The following is a 14,478-nucleotide window of genomic DNA, read 5'->3' as shown; positions in this document are numbered from 1 at the left end:
GCAGCTAATCTTCGTCATTCTGGAAAATTTAAAAAACCATTCTGCTCCAGAAAGCTACTTTCTCACTTGGAGACAAATCACTTGCCGTCACCTTTTCACCACGACTTTGGTAAACACAACTGAAACTAATGAATTACACTCTGCAAGATGTTGAAAATTCCCCATCTTTCTCACTCGTGCATTTACCAATAATCACATTGAATATCAATCACAACTTCACCACAATCCTTCTTGCTGGGCGACCTTACTGCAAGCACCAGAACGAAAATAGCTCATGCTAGGATCAAACAATTCTGTATTGTAATTGGGATGTTCGACCAAGCTTCAATGAAACTCATCACATCAAAAGAATGCAAGGAGAGTTTCAATGAAAACTTTCCGGATTTATTTTTAATTAATGAACATTATGGTTGTATAAATTGTCACAACGTGTACCTCATTCCCTTTCAACACGATTTGAAGCCGTATCACTCATGTCCCACCAAGTGCTTTAGCCAGTTTTGCTAGCACAAGGACAACTCCTTGTACAATGTGCGATGTTTTTGGGGTGTTAATGAGACAAGATATGGTGATGAATTACCATGTATGCAATGTCCCTGAGTAGCCATGGTCACTTTCGCATTGCTCCTTAGTCCATGAGGTCAAAGCCAACATTCAAGGGCACACATGCAAGTGTTCTCATTTCTTTTGGTGCTCACCAGTGGATGACTCACTTTTTCATTAGAGTTACATAATTCTTGGTCCGTGCAACTTTGTACCAATTGTTAATCTGAGATCTACATGTGCTCCAGCAAAAATTAGATTGGATATAAGAAAAGTGCTCATAATATAATTAATATGTTTTGAATCTCCTGGCCCAATTTTTGCTCTCATCGAAACATAATCTATTCTAAGGAATTTAAACTGACGAATGGCATTGACTGGAGCACTTTTCTTTTGCAAATTCAACTGTGATAAGTGGGCCAACGCGTTCATTTATCACTCTGGGTTGACAGCAATAATCAAAATCAATATGACTCTTTGCAATTTAAAGTCTGCGTTATATTTTCCACTCCTTTCTCAGGTCCTCCTTTTTAAGATCATAATTTTGGCTCAAAATTTGATTCCAATTGTTCTTTATTATTCTTTTCCTCCCACTCATCAAGCTCAGTTTCTAGAGTAGATGCTGTTCTCTTGAGGGCATTTTTTTCTGAAATAGCCATTTCACGCACACAAGTAGTTCATGATGTCAATGGATTTTAAGGAGGGAGAGCATCGCAAAGTGATTGCTGCTCGGTCATCATTCTCTTTGATAACTTCTACCTTGTAACCCATTGTGCATAATTTGATTACTTCCACACGTGATGCCTTGTTTAATTGCAGAGCTATTGACATTTATGAAAGGGTTTAAGGGGGAGGATGTTGTGATGGACAATGCAATGTGGCAATTGGCTTTTGGGCGGTCGCTGTACGTACAATGAGCGAGATGGTTGTGCTCATGTGAGCTATGACCAGTGAATCCTGCATGCGATTGACTCTGCATGTTTTGTGTATCTTATATGTTGCGTCTGATGGTTGCCTTCAATGACTGAAAGCTGAATATGAATAGGTTAAATGAAAAAAATCAATGAATTGGGTCAACATTTATTCCTTTTTCAGGAAGAGAAATTGAAGCAGTATTCAGAAGAGTTGCGATTGGGAAATATTCCCGAGCATTGTATAGGCATGGACAACCGAGGATGGTGGGAGGTGATTCTGAGCCGCAGGGCTGAAGGTATTTATCACCCTCTTCATTGGATTTGTGCCGACTCCATGATGTTTGCTGATACAAACATAGATATGCATTTTAGATTTAATTCAGCATTGTGATTCACTTGAACTTATTTAAGAATAATTAGGGTTGACCCCTTGAGTTAAAAGTTTTGCAGCTAATATCAATGTAATTGAAAGAGTGAAGTACATACCCAAGGGTGAAAAGAAGGGATGGATGTTATCGGAAGAGATGGTCTCATACAGAAAACCAAATCGTTACAATTCATAAAAAAATCATACCTTGTTTTTTTTCTCCGTGAAAAGGAGTTCTTGAACACGCTCGGACTTCCAAAAATGTTACAACCAACCCCGGCCTAAAACCACGCCAGACTGAGCCATTAATTCCTATTGGTTTGATTTGAGTTCTCATCACTAGATATGCACGTATGCCTACAACTCAAATGAGTGTCATCAATTACTTATATTTGGTCTGGACTTTGGAAAATCTCACCCTGGAAATCATTGATACGAGGGTTGCTATTTATACTTTGTCTAATGATGAAAAGACAGTAATTTATTGTTGAATATGGCTTTATTGTAGTTTGAAGTATTCTTCATGATAATCAATACACTTTTGCATGTGCTTGAGCCAATTTTCGTTACACTTTTTCCACTCCGTTTGAGGTACCTCCAAAATGTGGTTTCTGAATACATAAATGGCTTATGCAGGCACCGGAAAACGTTGTCCACAATTTTTTCTAAATAAACGGGAATAAAAAGAAGTCATTTGGTGCTAAATCAGGGCTGTGAGGAGGATGACCCATCAATTCGATATTTTGGCCGGTCAAATGGGTAGTTGTTTCCGCCGATCTGTGAGAGCTTGCGTTGTTTTCATGATGAAGAATGATCCTTCGTTGCCGCTTCTTTTTCCGTATTTCACCAAGCACTTCTGGCAAGCAAATGGCTCGTACACCATTCAGAATTCACGGTTCTAGGTTGCTCTAATTGTATGGTTGCCACGTGTCCAGTTATTCCAAAGAAACAGGCGATCGTTTGCTTCGATGTGCTTGGGCCACGAATCACATTTGTTGGATTTGGCTCGTCTTGGAAGACATATACAGTGAATTGCTGTTTTGTTTCGGGCTCATACGTATGGATCCAAGATTCGTCACCTGTGTAGATATTATGCAGAGCTTTTGATGCACTGCGATTGTATTTGCTGAGCATTTCTTTGCACCCATTGACACGAGCATCTTTTTGGGCTTTTGTCAAATTATGTGGGATCCAACGAGAACAAATTTTTTTTGCAGCTAAATGTTCATGCAATATCTTATTGATGCTCGTCATACTGATCCCCAAGAATGCCTCAATCTCACGATAAGTCACATGACAATCTTCCTTCACTAGTTCTTGCGCAGCATTGATGTTTTCTGGCGCAACTACTGATTTTGGATGACCTTCACGACTTTCGTCGCTGAGCGAATGGTGGCCATGATGGTATTTTTTATACCAGCGTTTCACAGTGGCAAGGAATAGGACTTCATCGCCAAAATTGGAAGTAAGTTGATCGATGCACTCCTGTCTTGATAATCCACGTCAAAAGTCGTTAAAAATCATCGCACGAAAGTGTTCACGAGTTAACTCCATTTTTTTGCTGTGTCAAAATTTTCAAGCCCCTGTAAACGACACAAGTTATGATCAAACGACAAAATGCTCTGAAGTAAGTTAGCGTTCAAAGGGTGAAACTTTCAGATGGAAACATCAGATGTTGCCTGAAGCACATAATGTCGTCAAGTCTCAAAATACGAGGGTCATCCGGAAAGTAGTACCCGTTCGTGCCGCATGAAGTGCTGACGACGCGAGTAGCCGCTGGACGAGGTCAGATAGCTTCAGTGGCTTGTCTGCCTTCTCTGAGCCAAGTTGCGTGACGCTAGCATTGCCTGTGTTGTTTCTGTGATTGTTTACAATGTTTAAAAAAATTGAGAACGCCGCCAGTTGTGAAGTGAGGGCAGTGATTAAATTCCTCAATGCAAGAAACGTTCGCCCATGTGATATTCATCGCCAATTAAAGGAGGTGTATGGAGACAATGTAATGGACGAGTCGTCTGTTCGGCGGTGGTGTCGCAACTTCAACATGGGGAGGGGGAACACACACGACGATGAGCGTTCGGGGAGACCGTCTGTCATTACAGACCAACTGGTGAGCTCAGTTGACGAATTCGTGAGGAACGATCGGCGCGTCACAATTGATGACATCTGTGAGCATTTTCCCAATGTTTCTCGAACAATTGTTCATGAAATTGTTAAACACCATCTGCATTATGCAAAAATTTGTGCAAGATGGGTCCCTCGCGTATCTCAATGAGCTGGCGGCGAAGGACTATGCAGCAGGAATACAGAAACTTGTCACACGTTATGACAAATGCCTTAATTTGCTTGGAGATTATGTTGAGAAGTAGTTTAAAGTATCCTCTTTCAAATAAAATTTTTTATGTTTGTTAATATTTACTTTTGTGTCTTTATTTCACGAACGGGTACTACTTTCCGGATGACCCTCGTGTATATATATATATAGCAACCCTTGTATCTTGCATTAACAAAACCGTGATTATTTCTATCATTTTTAATTTTTATCCATGGGGTGTTTCCCTCATTAAAGCATCTTTCAGTTTTTATCGCCATAATAGGTCTAATATTACTATATTAGCTCATAATTTAACATTTCACTTTCATCTGTGGTCTGTATTAAAAAAAATCAATGATTGAATTTATTTACAATTGTTTTAATAAATATGTGCATTAAATAAGTAATGTGTCGTCTTATTTGGGGCAGTGGAGTGCTATGAGCATCATTTGGTGAAATCAGGGAACCCAGCCCTCAGGATTTCCATATTGAAAGTGGCTGTGGTTCATATGCAGCAGTTGCTGAGTTTGGTCACCACCTCAATCAAAGATTTGACTGCATCCTCATCGGGTAAGCACCAGTGTAGTGAATAAGTTAAAATCCAACTACTGTTATTTATATGGAGTGTATAAAATGACTTGAAATTGGAGTTGTTGTGGTCAGAAATGATTTCAGCCATGAGATTTAAACATGAATTAACATCCTATATTACACGATCTATTGCAAAAAATGGCCAGGCATCTTACGGGAGTGACAGGAGCAAGTCACTTTTAGATGAGTGGCATTAAGAATTAACATTTGCACCGAGCGAATTTGAACTTTTGGATTCTCTTATATTGAAACATGGATAACCAGCAGAAAGAATCTAACCAATTCCTCTTGTCGTAGATGATGGATTTTTCACTAGTATCATCATGAGGACTGTGGCCTGGTTGTGTGTGACACTGTTTGGTGTAGGAGTCGTCCTCATCTTGAGCCAGCTTTCCATGGTCCGAATGGCCTCCTCGCTGTCTACGGTGAGGCCTCAAGAGGGCTCCCGAGTGGAGCTTTTGGAGCCAGCAACAGAACGGACTGTAAGTTTTCCTCCGCACCCATTTGAGGGCATGCTCGTGAGAGTGTGTTTTACTCTGCAAGAGTATGCTCCTTTTCCTGAGGGTGTCAACCAAATGTTGACCTTAACCTTACTTGCTTACCTTGCAAAGTCCACCTTGAAAGAAATGGCCGAGCTCCTAATGTTGAAAACATAGCTGTGTAATGCTTGGAGTGTTTGGTTGCTTGAAACATTTAAGAAATTTTCTGGCAAGTCCCTTAATCTCTTTACCAATGGAAGACATTTTTGCCATGTGCAAGTGATAGTGAAATTTGACCTGCCATTACTAGTGATGGGTTGATTCCATATTTTTACCGAATATTATTACAATCCTGCCATTGATTCCTGTAGAAAATCACTTAATTCCTAATTTAACTGCTGCTTGAAAAAGTTATATCTGTAATAATAAACTATTTCACATAACCATTAATAGTAGGGCATACCGAATAAGGGGTAATTGTCTTACATTTCAAATGAGAATGCACCTAAAGTTAGTGGTTGGCACAGTAGTCGTACAACAGTAGCCACGGTAAACCATAGTAAAAATATGCAATTTTGTATCATTATTATACTTTTAGGCAATTTAGAAACTATTTCGGCAATCTAGAACATTGTTTAATAGGGTCTTGAATCACAAATATCCAATAATTCATTCTTCTTTAACAAACAAACTTAAAATTTTTGTTAAGAAAGCAAGTGACATCTCAAACACGATGAATTAATGTTTTTGTCAAATACATGTTCTGCTGAGGTAAAATGTCTTTCGCCAAACACAGTGGATGGATATGTGAGTACCAACCCTTTGGCAAATACTTTCGTCCGAAGCCAGCTTTCCAGTATGCTTCAAGAATTTTCTGGTATTCTGTATCCCTGGCACTTGGTGGCGGCAACTTTGTAGGTGCCATACAAGTGAACCCTTGATGTCTGTGACGCATGAGCTTGCGTTGTCGGCAAAGGCAACAGGGCTGAACAATAGTACGTAGTTGCCACTGGGGATGAACTCAAACCGTTTTCATGGAATAGTGGATAGCTTCAATGTTGGTGTAATCGTGTCAGTTGGAGATTGGAGTTAGAGCAGTTAGATGTAGAAAGAGAATGAGATGTAGATGGGGATAACTTAGGTCAAGGCATGTTTGACGGTAAGATGGAAAGGGATTTAAGGATAATGAAATCCATGGCATGGGGATAGAAAACATTTTGCAGAACTACCTAAGGGTTTAGGAAAATGTGGAAGGAATAGTTTTTATGGAATAATTTGCTACATTAGTGAGTTAAGGGATTTGGCCAAAAGATTTTCCCAGATCAGCATTAGTTCCCATCTGAAGTAAAGGAAAAGCTCAGCCCCCCAGCTCTACGTGAGGTTTATGTAGTAAGAAGTGTGATTATGAATGCAGCAAAAGTGGTTCTAATAATCATCAACGAGAGGATTAAGAACAGGGCAAATGATTACTTGGGAGATGATGTGTTTGGGTTCAGGAAGGGGAGGGGCCAGTGTGATCCCATGGCAGTCATGCAGTTGCTACTAGAGAGGAACATTGAATACCGTGGACACAACATGTGAATTCATCAAACTGCTCAGGAGTGTTTGGCAAATGGGCAGTCAGGATGGGCAGGTTTAGGAATAGGAGCAAGATAGGGTTACCTCATCATCATCCCTGCTTTTCAATGTATATGTGGAAGAAATGGTTAAGGAGGTATGGAATGAAATGGAAATGTGTTGAAAGTCAATTGGCAATCCATAAATTCAGTTAGGTTTAGTGTTGATCAAGCTTAAGCTTTTTGGTCGGCCATTGGTAGATAAGAATTGCTGAGTGCATTGGAAATTCAGTGCAACAGATGTGGGATGAGAATCAATATAAATAAAGCAAAGGTTGTGAAGTTTCCAGAAAGAGAAAGGCTAATTTAAACGTTAAAATAGGACGGCACAAACTAAAGCAGGTGGAACAGTTTACGTATCTCAGAAGCGTTATGGACCAAAATGAACAAAGTAGTGTGGATGTAAGGAGAAGAATGAATTGCGTTAGGTAAAGAATTATCCTCAAGGAGAAGGGTGTTCATGACGGGGACTTTGAATAAGGATATTAAGAAAAGGCTCATCAGAACTTTGATGTGGAGCATAGTTATGTATGGTGCGGAAACATGGTCATTTGAAGCGGGATGGTAGGCATAGGTTGGAGGCCCTTGAAATGTGAATGCGGAGAAGGATGGAGAAGGTGAAGTGGACAGAGAAGAAAACAGATGAGGAAGTGCTAGGCTCGCTGAGAGGGGAGGAGAGGGGATTGTTGGGAGTTGGGATACTATGGAGGCAGGAAAGGTGGATACGGAGCATTCCGATCGACTGCCAGCAAAAGGCACAAGGGGATTGTTGGTAGAAATCTTCAGGAGGCAGGAGAGATGGATGCAAAGCATAGTGATTGGCAGTTGGATGTTGAAGACTGTGAATGGGAGGGAGGATGTTAGAAAATGGAGGAAGAGGTGGAAACATGATGGGGATGTTGGATGGGACGAAGGGAGATAAAATGTATGTAGAATTAAAGAAGGGTTTGCTGTAATATGAGGTGTCTGGCTTGTCTTGTTAGGCATGGTTAACAAAGGTATTGGTGTTCAGTTTTGTACCCGACCAAATCTCACCTAAAATGGTATACTATCAAACAATAATCCATGAGCTAGCTTTTTTTTATTCTGTTCTACATCTGCCCCGTGATCCACCAGAAAGATTTATGGCATGGGGGGCAAGCACCGGGTGGAATGGGTTAGGGATAAGGGAGAGGAAGGGAAAAGGAAAAACTATTCACCAAAAAAGAGCAATTAATGCTCAAATTCACATACATGCTGAAGGAAGACTTGATTCAAAACAAGTGTTAATTTCACCCAATAAAATATTTCTTGGGTTTTGAAAAAGAAGGGGGAAAAAATGAACCACAACCATTTCTATGGCAGACCTACCCCGCCATACCAAGACAGCTCATGCAGAACTGAAAAGTAAGAAGGGCAAATTCCACACGGTAGGAAATGTGGACTGTAGGCAGTGGACGGCATGAATGGGTGATAATAACTCCCGTCTCTAGCTCTAGGGGTCATCGGGAAGCACAAGCCCTTCCGCCACTTCAAGGTTGTAGTGTCCATCATGGGGGGGGAGGGAGGGAGACAGTAGAATTGAGCCAAGTGCACATTTGGTATGGTTCCTCCAAGAGAAGGTCAAAGTTGCTTCTAAGGGGCTGCAAAACTTTTTATGGATAATTGCTCGCACATGCATTGTAAACTTCTACCTGCCTTGACGTAAAACTTCATTGATGCAAATCCAGATAAATCATTGTCCAGGATGATGATTTCAAGAAGACCCTTCGGTGAGTCTTGTTTTTTTACTCTTCTTTAAGCGAGAAAGTCATCATGTTCATCTTCAAATGAATTTCATGTGCACCCTTGTTCAATCAATCCTTCATTTAAATGAAAACAGCTTTCAATATCAAGGAAATCCACGTTCAACTTGACTCCATTTTGATTCCTAAGAGCTGGCAAAATTTCCTTGGCAGTTGATGGGTATCCGGAAATGTCAATAGAATTAGTTTGATGCACATAGTCTCAATGTCATCACATTTATTTGTAATCCCTGCGCTTGCCCTTTTAGCATAAGATTCTCGTTGGGCAGATTATCAAACCCCATAAAGCATTCATCCAATATATCTAGTGTGAATAGTAATAATTGCAGTTAAATCATCCAACCTGTTGTACAATGCATTAATTGAGTCACCAAGATTTTTTTCAGCAATTTTCAAATCTGTTTTAATTTCACTTCATAAACATTTAAGGTCCTCTGATGGCAATTGCTTAGATGCACCAACAAAATGCAATTGGCATCAAGTGGATCTGTGATTCATTTGGCACTCATCGTATCCTCCAAAATGCCGCAGTTGCCCGCTCGTTAATGATCCCTCCAATGTGAAGAGGCACTTGTAAACTCTCTCCAAGGAATCGTTTTTGACAATCAGCACAGCCTAATGCGAGAGATTTCGTTGGGTATTTGAACAAAGTTTTTGCCCATGAAGGTGTAGTGTGAAAGAACTTCATGAATTACACTTTGACAGCGTGATCCCAGAGAGCACAGAGAGATTGAATGAACATGTCTGAACCGGCTGATGGCTGACTCAAGACAGACTAAGACTCTGTCTAATCATTGTTGTAATAGATTGATACACATCCTAAAAAAGGGAAAAGTAAAGTGTTTGTGGACTGTTAAGTTTTATTTCACATGTGGCAAAGGCATTTATTTCTTGGAGTCATGAATAAGAGGCTGGAGGAGAGAGCAAATGAGTACGTATTTGGGAGAAGATTAGTTTGCATTGAGGAGGGGGATGGGTATATGTGATGCCATAGCATTAGTCAGGGCGCTAGGGGATGAGTTTAGTTATCCCCTAATTGTCATTGCTCTTTCTCACTTTTCACCACCGTAATTGTTCATCATGTTGCACCATGCAACCTCATCTTAAATGATACATTTCATTAAACACTGGTAATAGTTTCATCATGTGCCCATTGGGTAATTGGGTTTTAATTGGAATTCATGATAATTTCAGAACAAGTATAAATTTTTCAGGAAGTATTCGAAAACCAACCGAGTTATCAATCAGAGCAATCTCTGTTGTAGTCTGAAACGTTTTGGTGAAAGCCAAATCCATTAATTATTTTTAATTTCATTCTTCTGTCAAAACTATTTTCATTCAGATAAGAGAAATGGTTTCCCTAGAATATTTCCCAAAAAGTGAGTAACTGGAAATGTTTCTCGTTGATTATATCGCTTCAAAACGATAATTCTCATTACTTTCGGCAGAAATAAGTGTCATTTGAGTTAGTTTTGCATTCATCTCTTTTCAAATTCATATACCATTTTGAATTCTTTTGATAATGCTATTAACAGGTAGTGATAGTGTGTTGATGCAGGGCAAATTATCTTGCTTTGGTGCTAAACAGAAAAGTATCAATTTGAGTAAATATGTGGTCTTTTAATAAATGAAAAAGAAACACTTTGTTTCAATCCACCACTTTATTACAGGTACGACTAGTTTCGACGCTACGGCGTCATCCTCAGGTACAAAGTTTAAAGTCACAATCATTGTATATATACCCTCTTCTGGAAAGGGTGGGGGAGTTGTGGGAAGAGGGGGCGGGGAGGGGAGTACGGGGGTAGGTACGAAAGAATGTGGGAGAGGGTAGGAAACACCAGGAAAAGCGTTAGTGAGTGGGGGGGGATTGGAAGGTGGGTTAAGAGAGGGGAAAAATTTCATTGGTCGGTATAATTTGAGTCAATGGCTAATGGGGATAAAGGTACGGGTTAGGAGTCAATGGGAGTTAGGGGGAAGGGGTTAGAGGTTCTGTTTTTCTGTTATTGCTAGGGAGGCTTCCAGGAGAGGTGATACGTTTTCAAACAGAATGTCATTGAGTAAAGGATGTTTCTTCATTGTTCTCCGGATCTCCAACTCTTCCTTCTTGTCCATCCTCCTCCCTTTTTCTTCACGATGTAGAATTTTGGGGATGAAATCACTGGTGTGATTTTCCTCCCACAGACAAGAAGTGTAACCTAGCCCAATCCCACTTTGCCAAACACCTGTGGGAGGAAAATCACACCAGTGATTTCATCCCCAAAATTCTACATCGTGAAGAAAAAGGGAGGAGGATGGACAAGAAGGAAGAGTTGGAGATCCGGAGAACAATGAAGAAACATCCTTTACTCAATGACATTCTGTTTGAAAACGTATCACCTCTCCTGGAAGCCTCCCTAGCAATAACAGAAAAACAGAACCTCTAACCCCTTCCCCCTAACTCCCATTGACTCCTAACCCGTACCTTTATCCCCATTAGCCATTGACTCAAATTATACCGACCAATGAAATTTTTCCCCTCTCTTAACCCACCTTCCAATCCCCCCCCACTCACTAACGCTTTTCCTGGTGTTTCCTACCCTCTCCCACATTCTTTCGTACCTACCCCCGTACTCCCCTCCCCGCCCCCTCTTCCCACAACTCCCCCACCCTTTCCAGAAGAGGGTATATATACAATGATTGTGACTTTAAACTTTGTACCTGAGGATGACGCCGTAGCGTCGAAACTAGTCGTACCTGTAATAAAGTGGTGGATTGAAACAAAGTGTTTCTTTTTCATTTATTAAAATGAACTTCCACAAAGTTGAGGCTGAAACTATTGAACTAATGTGGTCTTTTAATAAGATTTCAGGGGAAAATATAAAAACAAACTATCTTGGTAAAATATTTTATTTATTTGTCTGCATAATTTTCTTATAGCTGGATGCACTCTTCCCAACTTTTTTATTTTCCTTTGATTACTTGCAATAAATCAATAATTCCACGTGCATCCCAGAAGACGTGAGCTATTGCCTTGTCCGTTGATGTCACGGTCTTCATCTTCTTTGCGGCTGTTTGCCATTCGAAACCCATTACTTTGACCGTTTTCTGTCTCTGGAGCATTGTAGTGCATCCTTGTTTCGTTGGCAGGCGTGTGTCGATGCAGATACTCGTCAGAATTGCGATGGAAAATCGCCAAAGCGGCCTCTGAATCCACCACACGATTGCATCCATTCTCCACGGAGAGCAAATGCAGCCCATCCCCATCCCATTTTTTTACACCCACTTTTTTGTCCAAAATTGATCTGCCTGTAGCCTTAACTTTCAAATAGCCCCAACAACAAGCCCTGACTTCACATTTCTTGATTTACTGATCACTCAAAACCATATTGTAGATTTAGTCAATCATTTTGGAGGAAGTCACTCGCCCTGGGTGTCCCAAAGGGTGCTCATCCCCTTGGTGGATGTGTGGCCACATTTAAACTAATTTAACCTGATCGTAAATAGGTGCCAAAACAAGAGCATATGTGCCATGAGCTCAGTCCAACTTGGCTTGATCCCTTTCGGTGTTGAGCCTTTTAAAGAGAAGCTTGTAATCATTGCATTAAATTCACTTTTTTCCATTTTTCGAAAGAACCCAAGTTTGCTGCTTCAATTGACCATCACAGTGAACCCACTGAAATGATGGATATAGCTGAAACTTTTGCAGCAGTCTAGTGAGAGATGATGCTTGCCAAAGGCAAAGTTTTTCCCATGCCATGAGTGATATCTCTTGGATTTCCTGAGGAATTATTGAATTACCCACGTATTTAAATAAGATCCAATTAAGTCACTGTCTTGAGAAAGGCCAAAATGCTGTCCAACCTTGTGAAAAGCCAAATGTGGATAATGTGAAGTGTGCTTGAAATGGCGGATCAAATGCTCTGGGGAAATTCTCCTTGGGCTGTATTCTTTATGCAGGAAAAAGTGAATCGTGTCTCTACCACAGTCTTTATATTTCCTTATTTCAAATTAATTGAAAAAGTAATAACTTAATCTAGTATATTCTATTGTTTCAGGCTTCACTTCGTGGAAGTATTTAATATCCATACTACAAAAGAAAGACTCGTACTTTTCCACAGATTTTATTATACAGTACAAAGCGTTTCACCGACTTGCGGCATCATCAGGTACGAAACGCGTTGTACCGTATAATAAAATCTGTGGAAAAGTACGAGTCTTTCTTTTTAGTATGGAACTTAATCTAGATTCACTGTTTTAATTCATGGAAATTTGTATATTAAGTATTCTTCCCGCATCAGGCATAGCAAATGGTTGCCTTGATTACAAATTTTGATGACACAAGGCTTGTAAAAAAAAGTATTGGTAACAATTTTACCCTGGCATGCGCATGAAATGCTGAAATGAGACCGTTGGTTTAGTGTGCACCAGATCGTATGTTGCCATTGACAAGAGAGTGACGGTGCACACCATTATCAGTCGAAATTTGGTGACGTGAAAGATCTACCACACTAAATTCATCCTGAAGGTCTTCGGATGGACGATGAGAAGAGCAGAGTCGTGCGTGTCTGCTTGCGGAGAGCTTCTGCAATGGCATCGCGGCAATTCCCAAACCCCCTTCTAGTCCCGACTTGGCACCAGCAGACTATTTCCTATTCCCTATAAAAGTGAAATCCTCCCTCCCTCAAAGGACCCCACCGTGGGGCATCAAACAAGCTTGCATACGTACCCTGGAGGACCTTCCGGTATCCGCCTACCAGGGAGCCTTCGAGTAATGGAAAAGCCACTGGTAAAAGTATGTTGACGCTCAAGGGATGTACTTTGAAGAATTTTGAGGCATCGGCAGAGTAATATCTGAAGTAAATCTATTTTTCTGAAACATTTCACGATCATTTTTATGCCAATCATGTCTCACTGTTTCAAGTTAGCAGTAAGCATCAGAGTTTTGATATTTAATTGAAAGTAATTTCTATAAAAATTAAATAAATATGCTGCAAATCAATACATGTCAGACTGATGGGGATGTCACCTCTCTGCTGATTTACACATACTTACTTATATTGCATGCTTCCTAATTAACTCGGAATCCTCAGTAATTCACCCTTGAGTGGGATGAGGGTGTTGTAAAGGCATAGACAATGGTTGCTTTCAATACGGATGGCAGAGAACACATAAAATAGAATGATGATGTGAGAATAGGAGGAGCAGGAGGCAGATGTAGTAAATGCAGATATATATTGTGCAGTTAACAATCTTACGTTCATATGCTCCTAAATTGTCAATGCTTCCACGGGAACTGCCATTTAAATACGAAAGAAATGTTTTAAGACCCATGACATCATACTGACGGGAAGAATGAAACGGCCGTTGATTTCCAGTGTTTGTGATTGACAAAGTCATGGGAGAAAGTTGAAAGTGAGACAATGATGCGAGACTTTTATGAAAATGTGGAATTGGTAATGCGCCGCGTGGAAGTTAGAGGGAAGTGACAACCCCAGTGCAGATATTTTGCAGCGGTAATGACCAATTTCTGGGATTCTTAGATGAATCAACGATAAATAAAGTGTTGCTGCTAGGTTTATTATGTAGCAATTCTGTGTATTAAGTAGCAATATCAAGATAATTTGATCCTTTTCTATGTGATCCAAGTATTTTATGTGAATTCCAACGTGAAAAATGAGGGAGCTTCTTATGGGCCAGGAAATACAGTAAATTTCTAATCATGGCAATCAAAGATTACCATCCCTTTTCATTCTGGAGGAATTATCAAGGAAGGTGCTGATTCTTTTATCCATTTGCTGACCAGAAAATTGTGATCCCAAAGGTTTGGTTCACCAACAAGAAGCTATGGTGATGCACTGTGATAAGATAATGACCAAAATTTCATAATCAATGGT

The 14,478-nt window shown here is 40.2% G+C and overlaps 1 protein-coding gene across 1 annotated transcript in view; it reads left to right on the top strand.

Moving 5' to 3' along the window:
- LOC139691493 (uncharacterized) overlaps window positions 1-14,478 on the top strand; it is a 38,183-nt gene that overhangs the window by 15,727 nt on the left and 7,978 nt on the right. Inside the window, exons 5-7 of the mRNA XM_071589342.1 lie at window positions 1,639-1,753; window positions 4,565-4,705; window positions 5,024-5,208. Coding sequence (XP_071445443.1) covers window positions 1,639-1,753; window positions 4,565-4,705; window positions 5,024-5,208 — 441 coding nt within the window. The remainder of the gene's footprint in view (window positions 1-1,638; window positions 1,754-4,564; window positions 4,706-5,023; window positions 5,209-14,478) is intronic.

The sequence above is a fragment of the Hetaerina americana genome, unplaced genomic scaffold, assembly GCF_022747635.1.
Source record: "Hetaerina americana unplaced genomic scaffold, ioHetAmer1.1.p SCAF_37, whole genome shotgun sequence".
Classification (NCBI taxonomy): domain Eukaryota; kingdom Metazoa; phylum Arthropoda; class Insecta; order Odonata; family Calopterygidae; genus Hetaerina; species Hetaerina americana.
The sequence above is the reverse complement of the archived record's forward strand: the minus strand, read 5'-3'. Positions and strand labels throughout refer to the sequence as shown.